Genomic DNA, 18,785 nt, shown 5'->3' with positions numbered 1-18,785 from the left:
GACACACACTGTATGATTTCACTCATACGTGGCAAATAGACTAACACATGGACAGAGAGAACTGTTTGGTGGTTACCAGGGACAAGGGAGTTGGGGGGTGGGCACAAGGGGTGATGGGACGCATTTATATGGTGACTGACAAACAATAATGTACAACTAAAATTTCACAATGTTACAAACTACTATGACATCAATTAAAAAAAAGCAAAAAAAAAAAAAAGCAGCAGATAAAATTATTCTCTTAAAATTCTCAAATTTATTTGATTAGTATAGCTTGTACCACAGTCACTTCTTGGTAGTACTAACTCACAGCCCTTTGGACATGAATCTACATTTACCTTTATAGCTTCAGTGGCAGCTGAGGGAAGGATATAAGCATTGTTACCACTTTATCAGAAGAAAAGATGCAAAGGGACTTGGAATGCTACAACAGCAGTCAGGCAGGGAAGGCAGACATCTTAACCTGAGTTTTGAGTTCCTGAGTGTTTCCTAGACTAGAGTACTTCTTCGGTTTGCTCCACCTTTTAAGGAGCTTCACTGATCTAGTTGGTAAGGCCTCAAACCCAGGAGTCCTTCATGATTTTCTTTCCTTCCCTCCCCACACTGAACGCTTCAAGGTCTAGCTCTACAATATGACTGAATCCATCCATGTCCTGTATGGTTCTTCTGCTTCCACTCTTGCCCCCAGAGTCCCATTTTTCATCTGGTGGCTAGACTGATACCTTTAAATCATCAATCCCTTGCTTGAAAGACTTTCTTCAGCAGCTTCCCACTGTAATGAGGATACATGCCCCTTCCCCACTGCTGCACTACGTCACTATACCATCCATCCTCTTGCCTGTCTGTCTCACTCACTGCCTGCCATGGCCTCCCCTCACTCACCACGCTCCAGTCAGTGGCATTTTTCTGTCTCAAGTCCCAGCAAGCTCATCCCATCTTAGGACTTTTTGCAGCTATCTTCTCAGTTCAGAACGCTCTTGTCCCTTCTCTTTGCAGGGCTATCAGAAACTTTCTCATTATTCAGATCCCAGCTTAAACATCACCTTCTCTGTCCCTCCTCTCCTTCAATTCCTCTGTTTTATTACCTTGTTTTGTTTTTTTCATAGCACTCACTACTGTCTGAAATGATCTTCCACACTTGTTTTACTGTCTGTCTTTCCCCAAGAATGTAACATCTAAGGGGGCAGAGGTTTTGTCTGGCACAACAGCTAGGAAAGTGCGTGGCAAAGAGATGCTCTCAAATGTCTATTTTATAAATGAATAACTCTTGATCATAAGCCTCATAGGAGGCTATAGCCTCTTTGAATACTACCCACCCCCTCACTAAGGTAGTCTTAAAAATGACTAACTCTCTCAGGAGTGCCATGAGAGGCAGATGCATAGACCTGAAATTCTAGTGAAATCAAAGTGCTGGATTTTTTTTTCTCCATCTCTAAATTGTTGTGCAAATCTAAAATTTGGTATTTTGGAAATCTTGCTGTCTTTTTAAGTATATCTTTACTGATCCAGCTGTAATTTGCCAAAACAAATACCTTTCTTTTTTTTTTTGCTGAGGAAGATTCGCCCTGAGCTAACATCTGTGCCAATCTCCCTCTACTTTGTATGTGGGTCACTGCCACAAGTGTGGATGACGAGTGGTGTAGGTCCACGCTAAGGATCCAAGCCCGTGAACCTGGGCCGCCGAAGTGGAGCACGCTGGACTTAACCACTACGCCCCGGGGCCAGCCCCAACAAATACCTTTCTTAAGAAAGGATATTCTTGTGTGTCCTGGCTCACCCTCCACTGTCTCTCTGGAATGTGAACTATGAAAGTGGTGGACACAGCACCATTACTGAATGTTAACTTTGATGTATCTGGGTGGGGAAATTAGAACCTTGGTTGCCAAATTCACTTCTCATAAGAATCTTGAGACTCTTTTTAAAGTGACTTCTTTCCTGCAAGCAGCTATGGCTTTCTGTGGTTGGGGACACCCTTCCTTCAAACAAACAAAGACATACACACATTTACTTTCAGAGGTTTTCACATTCTGATAGCAGTGAATCTTAATATCTCCCACAATCTCCGCACAACACCAGACAGAACAAATTCTCTTAGGGCTTTCTCAGACAAAAGGGCAGTTGTGCCCTTTGAAAATCTTCTCCCTGCTTACCTGTTATGAACTAATTCAGCCATCAGCTTGAGCACAGGTGTGGTACAGGCTGGATCATGGTACCATAGCTCAATTGCCCGCTGGAGAATTGGCATGTAGGATGGATATCTGTAAATGAAAAGCTAAGGAGGAATTTCTGAATCCAGAAAGGTACAGAATTTTAAATAATTTCTCAGCACTGGCCAAGCACAGTGCTGAGAATTTGAACTATCAAATTATAGTTCTCTAATTTCCTGTCTCTTGCTTATTAGAGTCTTTCTAACCAGAAGGTGCTAAAGTGATTGTGTATCCTTTAACTTGTAATAGGCATCTAATAATACACTGTAATTTACATTATGCCTTTCTTCTGAAGAGTACAATGTATTTCATGTTGTTATTTATCCTCTTACCTCATACACTTCTGTGATAGGATACGAATCAGCTATTTCCATTACATAACTATTGGAGAAACAGAGGCACTCAGATGTGAAATGATTTGTTCAGGATTATGAAGTCAGTAAGGTCAGACTTTCTAATTCCTAGTAAAGCTGTCTCTTTTTTAGTAGACTGAAATGTTTCTAAGTGTAGCAAAATTCACGTGCAACAGTTTCACAGTGGTATTGTTCCACAGGCATTTATATCTGGGACCCAAAAAGAAACTGGGAAACTAGCTCATTCATTTCCTAGTCTCAATTCCCAGAGCAGGCAACATTATATCATTACACTACTACGGAATGGCAGCTTACAAGATACAAGACAGGCCTTTTGGGCAACTCTTCACCTTCTTTGCCTTACCATTCCTTCCCTACCCCTCCTCCCCCGATGACCTCCATCACCCATTCATGCTCCAGTTAATGCTTGCTGTGGTACGCTCCCAGTTTGCATTAGGATACATCCATTCAAACAGCATCATGAAGCTGGTCTTGGCATTGAAGGCGAAAGCTATCCCTCTCAGGTCTCTTACTAGGCCAACTAGAGTTCGCTGTAGTAGAAGGCAAAAATATGTTAAAATAGAATAAAAAGCACACCTATAACCACCTGATGGGGATCTCACATATCTGTAATCAAATTCTTTCTCCCATCATTCAAGAAATTCTCCTTCCCAAATATTCCTAATCAGTCTCTTCCACACTATTCCATACAATGGAATCTTTTCACTTTAAAAATTTTGGAAGCTTCTTATACTAAGAAAAAGGGATGGTTCCTGACCCATCACAGCAAAAATAGAGGCTGATAAAGTTTTAAGACATTACTGCGATAAATCATATGTTACAAAGTGGAAAAGCAAAAAAGCTCATTTTAGAGGTAGAAAAAAGAAAAAAAGCAAAAAAGTCCATCCAAGAAGAGGTAGAAGACCCATATATCCTAAAGGTCTGGTACCACACCTAATTATACAAAGATGCTAGCACCACAGGAACACAAATGCAGACCCTGCCAGGAGGAAGACAAAGTAGTCTACATGGTACCTGCCCCTTTGGTTGGGGTGTCTGGAAATAAGGCCGACATGTTGAACCTTGGAGCCATGAAGTACTACACTATACTTCTAGAGAAAAAGAAACTGAGGCCTAAAGAGGTCAACTAATTTGCCCATAGTCATGCTGCTGGGCGACAAGAGGGCCAGGATTAGGACTCAAAGCACCAAGACCCCAAATCCAATGCTCTCTTTCTCAATACAGTCTTTTCTTGTGGGCCCTGAACAGCAATAAGACTGCCCTTAAAAGCTAATATTCATCAGCAGGTTCAAGGAGGCAGCACATTTGGGAATCCTGACTCATTTGCCAAAAACAACTGTACTGGCACCGGCCCGGTGGCATAGTGGTTAAGTGCGCACGCTCCGCTCTGGCGGCCCGAGGTTCGGATCCCAGGCGCGCACCAGCGTACCGCTTGTCAAGCCACGCTGTGGCGGCGTCCCACATAAAGTAGAGGAAGATGGGCACAGATGTTAGCCCAGGGCCAGTCTTCCGCAGCAAAAGGAGGAGGATTGGCGACAGATGTTAGCTCAGGGCTGATCTTCCTCACACACAAAAAAACAAACACAAACATAACTGTACTTCTGCTAACAGCCTGCTTTAAGCAAACAGTTCTATTCCTGAACTGACACCATAAGCTCATTGTTCAAGTCTAAGACATGGTCAAGCTAAAAGACTTGTTACAGTGAGGCGTGACACAGATGTGGGTAATGGTTGTAGTTCAAACTAGGCCAAGATGATTCTTTTTATTAATTTCATTTGCTTTGTATGGAACTAATGTGATGGGGAATAAGGGATGATATTCTCAGAGATCCCTCAATTATCCTTGATACTCGTTGATACGCTAGCCTAAGTTACCGATTCCGTACTAACCTTAGCCTTGAATGGTATCCATCTCAGACCTAAACACTGGTATAAAGAGGAGAAAGAGTTGGACAAAGTGGTGTTGTTCTCTGATTTCCTGACTGATTTGCAGATAGAAAACTAAGAGGCTTTCTAAAGATGAAAAAGGAGAGTTTTAGAATGTCAGGTAAAGCCTGGTATTTTTGGGGGCAATACCCTTGGTTATTTTGTGGCTCTATAATTCAGCCTCAGTATCATTACGAACATTGCAAAAAAGTCCTATGAATATTAATAGCCTAGTGTCTTCTGGTTAGGTACAGTGATCTATAGGTAAGGAGAGCAGGTGTGTGTGAAGTAAAAAGATGAGGAAAGCAAAAACCAAGAAATGACAATTCTGGGTGCCAGAAATCAATAACTAAAGATAACTTTAAAATTCCATATATACGAAAATTCACAAACCCTTCTAAATGACTTGCGTGTCAAAGAAGAAATCTTAATAGAAATTAGAAAATACAAAGAACTGAATGATAATGAAAATACAAAGAACTGAATGATAATGAAAATGTTACATATTAAAACTTGAGGATTCTGGAGACCCGTTTCACAACAGTGTGAATATACTTAATGCTACTGAACTGTACACTTAAAAATGGTTGGGGGCCAGCCCAGTGGTGTAGCGGTTAAGTTCGCATGTTCTGCTTTGGTGGCTCAGGGTTCGCAGGTTCTAATCCCAGCACAGACTGTCGCACCGCTCATCAAGCCACGCTGTGGCAGTGTCCCATAGAAAGTGGAGGAAGATGGGCACAGATGTTAGCTCAGAGCCAATCTTCCTCAGCAAAAAGAGAAAGATTGGCAATGGATGTTAGCTCAGGGCTAATCTTCCTTACCCCCCCCCAAAAAAAAAAAAAGATTAAGATGGTAAATTTTATGTTATGTTTTTTTTACCACAATTAAAAAAAAAAACTTGTGGAATAATATATCTAGAGGGACATTTATAGTTTTAAATGATTACATTAGGAAAGAAAAAGGGCTGAAAAGTAAAGAAGTTAGAACAACAGAATAACCCCAAGGATAATACATGAAAATAAAGATTAAGAGTAGAAATAAATGAAATAGAAAATACAAACAAAACAGCTAAAACAAAGCCCCCTCAAATTTTTTTTTTTTTACAATGACTAATAAAACTAACAAATCTCTGGAAGGACTGATCTAGGAAAAAAGAGAGAAAGCACTCGTAAGCAGTATTAAAAATAAAAAGGGGACAAACCTAAAGATACAATAGAGATGAAAAAGGCAATGAGAAAACATATAAAATAACTTTATGCTAATACATTTGAAAACTCAGACGAAAAATCCTAAGGGCTGCTTAAGAACACACTTTAACATAAAAATAGTTTATAAACCAAACTGGTTCTTTTATTTTAAAATCCAAGAGTCCAAGAGATTAAATAAAAAGCTAAATCAGTGGAAAACTCACGGATAAGCACTATTTTCTGCAGTGCTAGCTAATCTAATCTCTCTCAGGGATTGCCCTCAACCAGAAGCTGATCAATTAGTGGGTGAAGGACTCACCTTTGCCTCTTGCTCGTTGAAACTATTAGTGCTAAACATCTGGGCCACAGCCTCAAACGCTGCTGTGAGTGGTAGCATGAATTGCTCATACTGATCTTCATCCTCTCCTGGAAGGGAAACAATCCAGAGTGTGACCCCAATATAAAAAATTCAAAGCTGTATATGCATGGAAAATAAGATGGTATAAAGAAGAGCAGACCCAAGGATAATTCAAAGGGGTCCCTTTATTATCTCAATAGGTATTAGTAGTAATTTCAGAATAAAATGTATATATAGAAACAATTTTTAAACTAAAAAATGGCAGAAATCATCTAGTCCAGTGATGTCCAAATTTTTTCGATACGGAGCCACAATATCAGAGATTCATATAAGGTACTACGTTCTTTATTTTTCCTTAAGTGAGAACTACAGTCACTTGAGAAAAGACTGAGTCTGGTGTATGAGAACTAGATGAGACTCAAACTTGAATTAGGTGCTTGTGGAGGCTGCATTCACACTTCATTTTCAGTAATCTTGCGTAAACGTAGAAGGTTTTATAATGTCATTTTAGTAGGATTAAAATTAAATAGCTCAAAATTATGAGGATACATACCATTGAGCTTCAATTATTAGTTGACCCCAAACTGCTAATATCACAACTTGAGCTAGAAAGGTGCTTACACCCTCCTGGTTCATACATGCTAGTGAACCAGTAAAGACAGGTTGTGTTCACCGTCTCAAGTGAGTTGCACCTCAGTGTGTGTGTATGGGGGGTGGTTATCTGGCCAACAAGACGCATTTAGGAATCTCAATTGCCTTATTTTACAGAAGAGAAACATGAAGAGAATTTTAAAACCACTGCATATCAGATGAAAACTTCAGACCATACTGTTATTCTTTTCCAGTTACAGGGACTGTGATAGCACGATCTGTTCTTGGTGAAATCACACTGTTATTTCAGATAGGTTTGCTGCTGTTGAAACAGCAGGAAAGACCTCCTCCACATCTAGCTTTCTATCCAGTGAAAACAGAACAATGCCAGATGACCTCATGAGCCTCTAGGATGTATTGCAGTACCTAAATCCACCATGAGGAGACGCCCAAGTGCCGTGTAGAAGGTAGTCCGACACCGCATGTCTGTCAGGTTGGACTGATTGTTTATACCCAAAAATGAAAAGTGCTCGCTCTAATGAAGAAAAGAAAACAAGTTACAAGGATAAAAACATGGGTTAGAGGCAGAATGCAAGCCAGTAACTTTAGAATTACTGAGCCCTTTCAAGCTAATGGTTACATGGTCATTCCTTAAGGGTATGGGGGAATTATAATTTTTTTTATTATTGTTGTTGTTCCCTACAACTAATTTATCCTAGTATGAGCAACAGTAGGTGCTTCACCATAACTCAGATCACCTGGATCCCAAAGAGCAGCTCTGATGGCAGTAAGTGTGATCCGGCAGTGTGGTGGAAGGAGGGATCTGAACAGCCCCTCTGTACGTGGAGAAAGGGTGTGAGGGGGCAGCTGGAGAGCAGAGCAGGATGAGGGGCTCAGACCACTCACCGTGTGATTGTTCAGCATGAACTGCACGGCACTAAGCTTCACTAGTTTCCTTACACTACTGTACGTAAAGACAAAGGAAGGAGGTCAAGGAAAGAGTGAGGAAAACTGAGAATCCTTTAATGCAGAATGAAACTTTCTAGGATAAAGAACAACTTCCTCCTTTCTTATAAATTCCATACCCAGATATCTTTCTTAACCACGTGCACTGCTAAATGGGAAAAAAATGTGTTCTAAGCAGTATCCAGCTGATCAATGAGAGAATACCAAACTCCTATCTGTAAGAAAATAAATAAAACCCAGCAGTTTCCCCCAAGAATCATGAACATCCTAGAGGAGCTTTTCTCAATGGGGTTTCTAAGAGAGAATTAAGCCCTAAAGCCCAGCCTAAGGTGTGTGGTGAATTAACTTCTCTCCTATGCATTTATAAGGGTACTACCTATGTATAATCTTTGGGAGAACTGAGAAAAAAGTCACTCAATTTTTATAGGGTTTACTTCTTTTGCAGACCCTGGTTGTGAAAGGCTGTCTTAGAGCAACTCAAACTTTAAGCATACGTAGTCCAAGTCAAGAGGAAGCACAGCCACTACCTTTACTGCAAGGCTTGTAATCAGGCTGCTTCTGCCAATAGGCTGATAGACGCTGAAGAGGGACTTTGCTGCCACTGATGATGCTAAAACCTTGAGTGTGTCCTATCAGACAGATCTGTCAGGTATTTCTAGATCTTAGAGACAGCCAGGGATAAATCTGTAATAAATTATTAGCTTGTGGGTTGGCTCACTTTTGGGGTCCGAAATTATTCCTGGATTCTGTGTGGGTATTGCCTTTGGCTCCAGGAGAATGGAAGATACTTGAGTATATGTAAAGCTAAATTAAAGTGGAAACAGCAGGAAGCCATGATTTCTAAGACTGTGGCACGCTACAGTTCCTGTTGTGCACGGACGCTGGCTTAGAAAAGGATATCCAATGGAGAGGTCATTGAGAAGCTGTAGTGTCTTGGAGGTGATTGGTTCACAGCGGCCCCAGTACTTCAGGTTGGTGATGCTGGAGGACAAAAGAAAAAAAAAAGCAGGAGACACTTTTGATTTGCCTGGTTTCCTTCAGGGTTGGAAGAAGAAAATCATCCATCAAGAATCACCACACATCTGCATCACCAATTCACAGACATCACAACCACAAAAAATGGGTATAAAATCTCCGTACTTACATTTGGTTGACTAGAAAAATTATCCTTCAGATAATCTTCACTACTTGGTTCCAAAGCTACACTGGCCCATACCCAGGCCCTTGGAATTCTGGGGCACTCCAGGGCTGATTTCTGCAGCAAGGGTAAGAGATTTCTGCGGCAGTGATAACATGCAGACGTATGCAATTCTGCACCTGCACCATCCACTGTCAGCTGCAGAATTCTAGTAGCCCTTGCTTCTGGATTCTTGGCTGGCAGAGTCCTTTAGACCCCCTTTGCTTTTTTCATTTTAAATTATTGACCAGCTCATGGATATGAGAGTTTAGGATTGGGATGGCTGGAAGGAGGCAAAATGTCACTTTGCACACAGCCCTGGATAATATATTTGGCTCCTAGTGTGCGCTTTGATAAACTGAGCTCCTAAAAAGGGGAAAATGTAAACAAAGAGGCATAACTTAAAAACAGAAACAAAAACAAAAAAAGGGCCAATTAGGAGCTCCAGCAGTTTAAACAATAGCACTAGATTTTGGAGACTGAAGACTTTCAAAGGGTGTGATGCTTCTGGAGAGGAATAAGCCTGTTTTAAAGTGGGGCTCTCCTCCTGGGGGGCATACCTAGTGGAAATCAGCACCAGAAAGTGAATGCCCACGCTTGGCATCCCTAGCAGCAAGGTGCTTAGGTGAGAGGCTGAGCACAATCACTGGGGAGGGAGGTCCATTTTGCTAATGCCATGACAGGGTTTCACCCGTGATTCTAGAGGCTACAGATGAGATTCTGCATGAACAAAATTAAATCCTTGCCTGTACAAGCCTGGAATGCTCTGGGGCCGGGCCATATCTCTAAGCACAGCTTGTCACACACTCAAATGCACAATTTTCTGACGCAAACGATCAATGCTGGAATACCAAGGCACTGGCAGCACAATGCCAAGATCACATTTTACAGTTGCAACAGGATTGCAAGGGACTCTTGCTGATGGCAAGCCAAAACACTTACATTTTTCCTATGAAGACACTTAGGACCATGGTCTCATCATTCAAGCCCAGAACTTCTGAGAGTCGGCGATACAGCTGGAGTTACATTAAGGCAAGAGAAAGTAACCGGAAAATATGGATTAGAAAAATCATATTCCAGTACTGTTTCTGTCCTCACTCGGGGGGTAAGATGTAGGAAGAAAATGAACAACAATGCTGGGAAAGTCTTTATTGAAGGGATGAGCTAGTTTCTAAGTATTACTAAGTATCGGCTAGATGCTGAGCTATCTTACTGGTCCGCTTCAACCCTGAAATTACAAAAAGACTGTCAAAACCGTCTGCTGTTCTGAACATCAATTTATGTAGAGACTGAAAATTGCCAATTTTGGGGAAATCAACAGATGTTTTGACTGGCCATTTGTTAAGCATATGGAGCACCAGGAGAAATGGACCCAATTCTTTGATGAGTCTCCCCAGATTCTACAGAGTAAAAGGAGATATTTGGACTATCCTAATATGTAAAATCTAGAGATTATACCTGAACTGTTATCAGCCGTTTCCCTTAATCAGCAATTCTACAAGCAGAAGGGAGAACTAAATGGAACCAACTGAGAGTTTGTTACCTTAGAGGATTTTTGCACCTGGTCCCCAATGTAGATCTTACGAAACTGTTCAAAAAAGCTCAGCATGGCCAATTCTAACTTCTCGTTACCCGCCTGAGCCAAGCGAGAATCTGTTAGGTTCATGAGCTGGAGCACCCTAGAGGAAGAAGAGCAATGATCTTCTCAACAGCAGGATATCCTGTCACTCTAGAAAACCCAACCGGCCCCGAAATAGTCATATATGTCTCCTCTCCTTACTCATCCTATCTGAAAGGCATTCTCTGCAGTCTCTAAGCTCTGCTGAGGGAATAAAATTCTCCATTTCTGCCCCATAGGAACCACAGCCAAGGAATGAATAGGAATGATAGTGAGATGTTTAAAACTTCGAATCCACTGAACCTGTAGATGAGGCAGAACTCATAATTGGCTTAAAAATAGAGGGAAAAACACTGGTACTAGGGTAATAGTCTTCCTTGAAACTTTTGTGAGACCTTGAGTAAAGCAATTTTCTGAGTCCCAGTTCCTCATCTATACAATGAGGGAGACTGGACTAAACCAGTGGTTCTCAATCTTTTCTCTCACATAGCCATGAAAGGAATGGAGACACCTGAAGAACAACATTCACAGGCATGTCACACTTCCAGGGACCAAGAGCAGATACACTACCTCTGACTTTATCCCTTTTCCTTGCACTCACCCCTCCAAAAGAAAACGTATTGGAATGCGAGTGACTGAATGTTTAGTGAATAAGAATGATGTTATTACAAGTGAGTCATTTGACATTCTGATAGTATGACACTAGGTATCAAACTATTTGTGACATATCATGAGTGAATTAGACTCAGTTATTGTGTTGCAACACATAAGTGGAGAACCAGTATACGAGACACTGTCTAAACTCAATTTATATTATGACACACAAACAGTATCACACCAGGCCGCAGAGTCGGAAAGACACTAGATTTCTTCCTCATTAAATCTTTGCTCAACTCTTCAAAAAATGCCAGTGCGACATGCTATGGAGACTTCTGTCAGGATTAAGGCACCTAAGGGCAGATGGGCATCAGACAAGCCAAACTGGGGTAGAAAGAGAGAAATGGGGATTTTCTGAACAAGAATAAGAATTATAGATTGAAACGTCTGGGGACCAATAAATTCTAAGGCATCATTTTAAAATGTGTTTATCTCTAAGAAGAACATCTGCAAGTTTAGAACTCTTTAGGGTAGCAGTTCTCTGCAAGGTCAAAAAATCATTTTCATAAAAATACTAAAATATTATTTGCCCTTTCATTCACATTCTCACAGGAGGGTGCAGTGGGGTTTTCCAGAGACTACAAGATGTGTGATATCATAAAAAATTGAATGCAGAAGCAGATATAAAAATCCAGCTGACTTCTACTATGTCAGACATTAAAACAAAGCCACTTCTCTCATTCATTTTTTTAAAAATAGTTCTTTAAAAAATATATTATTTATGTTGACATGTAATGGGCTTGTGATTTAAAAATGAATAAATATTTTAAAAATTTCTTGGTTTTACTTTCTAATATGATAAATACCAAAAGATATATCTCACAAAAACAGAAGCTCTTTGAGGTCCTCAATACTTTTTAAAGAGGGTAAATAGTCCTGATGAAAAGGTTTGAGAACCTCTGCTATAGGGTATTAAAAAATCTCACCTTTTTATTTCTATGTTAAGTAAAAATTTTTAGAAATCATTAAATGCTCATTTACAGGTTTTTACTAAGATGAGACGCAAACAGATACAAAATAACTTGAAATCCTGTAGGAGGAAAAGTGTATGAAAGGCTGCAGAAAGTCTGTAATTCCATTTTTGGGGATATGTGAAAAATCGTAGTTTCCTAATAGACTTACTCTGGTATGGTAAAGCAGTTCACATTTCATTAACTCTGAGATAGTGTCCTTAAACAGAACTGAAAGCTACTCCCTACTCTGGTTTTCCTAATTCTGTATCCATCATTTCCTTGTTGAATCACTGTAATGTTTTTTTAGTAAAGGTTGTAGGCAGAGTTCTTGCTGTACTTATAAAAGGTTTGAAATTGGACCTGTAACAGTCCTTCATTTTCATGGGCAATCAGCTTCACGAGATTATATTCTATAAATGGGGAGGAAAGCATTAACAGAAGCATGTCAAGTTTCCATGGTCTCAGGACCCAAAAGAGGGTGGGGGAGTCACAGCAGCAGAATAGGAAGCCTCTGTGGGAGCACTTACCGACAGACAAGCTCGCCATCCATAGCATCCTGCTCATCAGTGCTGGCAAAAGAGACACGGCCACCAATCACTGCACCAATGATGTAAACCAGCCATGTCAGCCTTCCTGCAACAGGAAGAAGACCTGTTAGTGTCACCTCCAATAATAATTTTATGAGGAAATTCCTCACTCTGAGGTTCATTTCTTACTATGAGCTTCCCGAATCTTAGGAACACTATAGAGAAGCCATAAAGTCCTACTTTTCTTTTTTAATTTTATTTATTTATCTTCCCCCCCCCAAAACCCCAGTAGATAGTTGTACGTCATAGTTGCACATCCTTCTAGTTGCTGTATGTGGGACGCGGCCTCAGCATGGCCAGAGAAGCGGTGTGTCGGTGCGCGCCCGGGATCCGAACCCCGGGCCGCCAGCAGCGGAGCGCACGCACTTAACCACTAAGCCATGGGGCAGGCCCACGTCCTACTTTTCTTACAGAATGTAGCTACTACTCTGCTCTGGTAGGGTGATGCCAAGGGGGAAATTCATCCCCTTGAATTTGGAAATTCACCAAGGTTCTCGAATTAGACAAGAACCTTGTCATTACTTTCAAAGTGCAGTACTTTCTTAAAATTATACACACCCACTGCAGATATGATTTCACTCTTCTCTAGTCCCCTGTGGCATTTATTCACAAATACTCTTTTGTGTATAGGGAGGTAATGGATGATGGAAGAATCCTTTTGGGGGGAAGACAGGAAAGAGGTGGCAATGAGTAAAAGGGCACTGACAGCACCTCCTTACAGGCCCCGCCCACTGTCCACTCACCCTCCTGCACTGCAATATCCATGGGGCTTGCACTGGCACTCTGCAGCAGCTCCTGATAGGACTGGGCAGACTGGTCAAATAATTGCACGAGGAGCGCACACGTCTTCTCGTATTCACAGCGCCCGATTGTAGACAGCTGGTCCAACTGCTGCTGGACCAGACCTGTATCCTCCAGAGGATCTTCCAGTCCATCTCTACTCCCAAGGGAAGAAGGAAGGCAGCTCTCTTAAAACATGCCTACTGATTTCCCCATTGCAGCAGCTCTTTCTTCTTCATTTGGCTACTATTTCCAATCACAGATGCCCCCATCCCAACACTACTTTTTACCAAGGAAGGAAGATAAAAAAAGTTGGAAGGCAGATCTCTTCACCCTAGCATCAGTTTCTCGTAGGTATATTCTGCTTTCTGGTGTCCAACTTTTCAGTCTGAATTCCCAGTCCCTTAACATTTGTCTGCTTTGATCCTCTCAGTCCCATGCTTCTCACCCCTAGGAGCTCTTGGCTCGTAGCCTCTCACCTGTTCTCCACTATAGTAAACTTTGGGACTACAAGTATCCTGTCCCTTGTGTGAGGCCACTGTGACCAGATACGTTTTGGAATTCAGAAATCTTCAGATTTTAGGGAGGCAATATGATACTCTACCATGTAATATAAACGCTCAACGGGCTCTGTAGCATGTGAAATACAATATTTCTGTAGCAAAATGTATAAATATTATCAGTAGTCACACTAAGTAGAATTTTAAAAGAGGACTATAAATGGTCTCACATCAGCACATGTCAAGTTTTGCCACCCAGTGAGTTTTGGTGCCCAACTTATGAGAAAATTTAGTTTTCACATCTTGGATTTCAGAATTGCAGTTGAGGCACTGTGGGTCTACACTAGGTCTTGCCTTACCTACTGGTTCCTAGATTTAAAAATCTTGTCATATTACAAGCTCTCTGTCTATTGTTAGATCATAGTATGACAATCCAGCAGCAGCAGCAGCACCAACACAACTAGCAGTTCATAATTGTGTATTTACCATGGCCCACAGACTGGGCCAGGACATAGTAATTTAATCCTCATAATAACCTTGCTCAAGAGTACACAGGTATTAACAGTCTATCTCGGCCCAGAGCCCACACATGTAACCACTCCCCAACATGGCCTCATTGAAACCAGCTGAATCCTCATGAACAGAAACTATGCAGCTAATAGAACAATACTTTCCAGCAGGCTTCACAAATACTCAAATTTTGAAATGATTCAAGTCAGAAACAGTTGAGACTATAACTCTTATGACAATTAAATGCACTTGACTCTCAGCAAATTAAGAATCTGACTTAAAAAATACCCCAGACCTTCAGAGTCCAAGTAAATTCCCCTCAGAAATAGCCAATGAAAAAATATGAGTAGATCTTAAAAGCTCCCATCACAAGAAAATAAATTTTTGTAACTACGTATTGTGACAGATGTTAACTAGACATTGTGATCACGTTGCAATATATACAAATATTGAATCATTATGTTGTACACATGAAACTACTGTTACATGTCAATGATACCTCAATTAAAAAAAAGGGTTAAATGAGGTCATAAGGGTGGGGTCCTAATCCAATAGGACTGGTGTCTTTCTATCTCTCTCTGCATGTGCACATAAAGAAAAGGCCTTGTGAAGACACAGCAAGGAGGTGGCCATCTGCAAGCCAAGGACAGAGGCTTCACCAGAAACCAACCCTGTCAGCACCTTGATCTCGGACTTCCAGCCAGAACTGTGAGAAAATAAATGTTTGCTGTTTAAAACAAAAAACTCCTACCAAACAGGAAAGGTCCCCAAACAAAAAGTAGCTGCATTTTATATAGGTCATTTTTGAAAGGGTCTGACATTTCTTTAGCTATAGGTTTCTGCTCCAGTTAATAGTCAAGGTAGACAGAAACCATGAGTTCATGTAATGCAATCAGTGATTAAGCTGCCTAGAATTCTTACATCTTCTAGTAAGCTCCAGATTGTGTAATCTTATTTATTCATTTATTTCTTTAGGAGTTCACATTAAGCACCTATAACTTACACATTATAATTCTTATCATCTATAGCCTACAAATGTTTCCCTCATGTTTAAAGAAAATCAGTGGCAAGGACAAACATACTGATATACTTTGTATTCAAAGATATTGCTACAGACGGCAATAAAGGGAGACACGAATAGGATGCTACAGAGAAAGACTATTCTTTCAGACTTTATGCTCTCATATGCTATTCAGCTGATATGAAAAAATGCCCATTAACAGTATTAGCTCCCATAAGACTCCTATCAAGCATGCTTGTGCCAATTGGGTCTGATCTCTGGCAAGTCTGATACCTGGCTACTGATGGGGGAGTTTTCCCAGTTTTCTTACCTCAGTATGATGTGCACAGATTCCAAACGGGATGTGATGTAAGCTTTGGTGACCTCAGGAGTATAAGTTTCCAGCATGTGGGGCTCCGTGGCTTTCACATATGGCACAGAGGCTGCCAGCCGCTGCCATAGGCTCAAGAGATAATGCACACTATTTGGGGCAAATTCCCAGTGCTAAGGAAAACCAAAAGAGCAGAATGCATATTTCTTATTTTTGAACACAATACATTAAGTCCCATGCCACTTGACACACAAAAAAAGAGGTTTTTTTTTTTCTTTTAAAAAAAGATGATAAACTTTTATGAGCTTTGTTCTGTGTTTGGCAACTAGTCTAATATGTTTATTAGTATTTCAGAGACTGAGCATCTAATGAGAAGAGCAGTTCTATGCTCGGTGTGTAAACCTTTCCACAAGGAAAGCATTGTGTAAGTGGTTCTCAAACATTAGCATGCATGAGAATCACCTGGAGAACTCACTGGAAATAGAGACACCAAGGCTTCACCCTGGACCTAGTGAACCAGAAATTACAGGGGTAAGACCTGAGCACAAATATTATCCTTGCAATTCCCACATGTTCCTCTAAGCATACTCCTCGCACTTTTCTAATACAAACGAGGAGGCTGCAATAGTAACTACTCTGCAGGGTTACCCTACACGTATATTCTTCTTTGCTAAGAGAAAAAAAGAATATTCTTATAAGGTTAAAAGCAATGAGCAAAAGAAGAGGTTCCAATGTGTAGGAAGAAAGAGACAAGCAATGAAAGACAAACCTGTAGGCTGGTCACTGTGAAGTTAGCTATCAATCGGATGACCTCAGGGTAGTTTTCCACCTTTACTAATTCTCCCAGTTGATAGTTACTCTTCAGTCGGGCCAGTAGTCTACAAAACTCATGGTAATTGTTTGGGTCTGATAAACTCTGGTGACAGCATAGGAGGAAAAGAAAATGTACAATGTGATTCACTATACTTCCAGAATGACATTTGGGCTGGCATGAGGGGAGGTGGGGAAATCTACTTTAACTTCTGAGCTGTTATCATTCAGGATGACACGTGTATAATGTTTAAAGATAATTTTTCAAAAATTCACTTTTAAAAGAGATGGTCACATCTATTATCTCATCTATCCATTACAATCATCCTGTGAGATGGGATTATTAGCCTGAACTCAAAGAGCCTGAAACAGAAGTCCAGAAGGATCACACTACTTGCCTTAAGTTGTAAAGCTGATTAATGGCAGAAAAGGGGCACGGTCTAAGATGTGACTGGTCTGTTTGCTTCCCACCAATCGAAGGAAAGATAATAAAATTTTCTTTGTCACATCTGTCAGATTTATCATTAAGCACAACTAAACTACAGTGGCAAAGTTACACAAATGTTTCACATATTTATATTATATCATTACTGCTATAATGAACTTATTTATTCCTATACTAGTATGTTTATATATTTTATTATATACTTATATCAACACTTTTGATTTGTTTGCATATTATAGCAGCAGATTTAATTGCTTCCTTATATATATATATATATATATATATATATATGTCTTCCTCTTAGCAAAGGAGGGCAGACTGTTTTGTTCACCACCATATCCTTGCCACACGGTAGGTGTTCCATAAAATTTGTTGAACGGATAAATGAACTTCAAAAAAGGGGGACAGAACTGAGTATATTTAAAAATGAACTGATTTTATGATATTTCCCAGTGTAGAGAAGCGACACTTTACAAAACGTAGGTGTTGACTAAATCTCTGGGACTGAAAAAGACAAAAAGGGCAGTCGAGTTATGTAATGAATTTTTGAATGAGAAATATATCCCTTCTCATCTAAAAGCAGCCCTATACGCTTAGGTAAATAATATACATTCAAAAAAACGGAAACAAAAACAAAAAACAAGGTTTAGATTCTTAATTTCTTGGGGGAAAATGACTAGCTCTATTCTTATTTTCCTGCATCCAAGTGATCCTTTCTCACAACTCCTACATTCCTGAAACTAGAGGATACAAACTCCGCTTTTAGGCAAACACTCTCAAGAATTTTCCTACAGATATACATTCACTTAAATCTTTTGAAGCATGACAGGCTGAACTGTCTTCTGGGATTTCTGCTAAGTGTGGCCTCTAGATGGATTTCCTTCTGATTCATAACAGATAAGTATATACTAATCTCACTACACACAAAATCATATATATATACATATAGGCAAATAAAAATAAATTCTCAAATCTTACCTGTGGATTTTCCAGTATTCGTTTAACACCATCGACAAGGTGAGAGAGAAACTTGGCCCTCTCTGCATTGTTAAACAGGGATCTTCTGACGGAGGCGATCTGTACTAAGCAGGACAATACCTAAAAGCAGGGTGCAACCCAAACACAACTGATTAAAAAGATGGTACAGGTATTTTCATGACCCTTTCCCTTCCTATAATATTCTTCTTTACATGTGCCGCTAATTCTGTTCTTTCAACCCCTACTACCATTATAATGATACAGAAAGATCAAAGAGGGTATAGCTTGGTATCTGAAACAGCTTCATTAAAAGGAAAAAAAAAGAGCAGTAGATCCAGGTTGATCATAACTAGTTAAATTCACAGTTTGGAAATTTCATGTAGGTACTATTCTTTGACCACCCCACGGCTTCTTTGATTCTTGTGAAGATACGTATTTAAGGCTTGAAAATACTAAGCAATTTTATAGTTTAAATAAAGCTTCAGATTTAGTTTTTTTCTGTTTTATTAAGGCCTTTTGGCTAATCAGGCTTTGCTATGTAGTGCTATAATGAAATAACCAAGTCAGATCTGTGCCCTGAAAAATCAGCTTTTACACTGAAAACATTTTACCCTTTCCACACTGTACCAGATGTTTATATTCTCTGTTTGCCCCTCCAGATCTATTTTCTTTCCTTCTCCACCCTGCTTTGTTCCCTGGGAGGCTGACTTCTATTGACTAACAACAGCCAAGCTCCCTTGCCCTCTTGCTTCTAGTTGGCTTCAACCACTGGCAAGTACCAGCAGGGGATCAAGGGCAGGAGGAAAGAGGCGCCCCCTCTCCACCCCGGC

General features: G+C 40.3%; 1 protein-coding gene across 2 annotated transcripts in view; it reads right to left on the bottom strand.

The window, feature by feature from the left end:
- XPO7 (exportin 7) overlaps positions 1 to 18,785 on the bottom strand; it is a 40,070-nt gene that overhangs the window by 9,185 nt on the left and 12,100 nt on the right. For both annotated transcript variants that reach the window (XM_014796673.2, XM_004442320.3), the window contains exons 9-21: positions 17,956 to 18,075; positions 16,492 to 16,638; positions 15,723 to 15,895; positions 13,345 to 13,538; positions 12,542 to 12,647; positions 10,330 to 10,465; positions 9,729 to 9,802; positions 8,510 to 8,590; positions 7,550 to 7,613; positions 7,070 to 7,178; positions 6,014 to 6,120; positions 3,023 to 3,111; positions 2,151 to 2,258 (exon numbers count right to left, since the gene is read on the bottom strand). In XM_014796673.2, the coding sequence (XP_014652159.1) occupies positions 2,151 to 2,258; positions 3,023 to 3,111; positions 6,014 to 6,120; positions 7,070 to 7,178; positions 7,550 to 7,613; positions 8,510 to 8,590; positions 9,729 to 9,802; positions 10,330 to 10,465; positions 12,542 to 12,647; positions 13,345 to 13,538; positions 15,723 to 15,895; positions 16,492 to 16,638; positions 17,956 to 18,075 (1,508 nt within the window). The remainder of the gene's footprint in view (positions 1 to 2,150; positions 2,259 to 3,022; positions 3,112 to 6,013; positions 6,121 to 7,069; positions 7,179 to 7,549; positions 7,614 to 8,509; positions 8,591 to 9,728; positions 9,803 to 10,329; positions 10,466 to 12,541; positions 12,648 to 13,344; positions 13,539 to 15,722; positions 15,896 to 16,491; positions 16,639 to 17,955; positions 18,076 to 18,785) is intronic.

The sequence above is a fragment of the Ceratotherium simum genome, chromosome 12 (genome assembly GCF_057802395.1).
Source record: "Ceratotherium simum simum isolate JZ-2026a chromosome 12, ASM5780239v1, whole genome shotgun sequence".
In the NCBI taxonomy this organism is placed as follows: Eukaryota; Metazoa; Chordata; class Mammalia; order Perissodactyla; family Rhinocerotidae; genus Ceratotherium; species Ceratotherium simum.
This window is presented reverse-complemented; position numbering and strand designations above follow the sequence as displayed.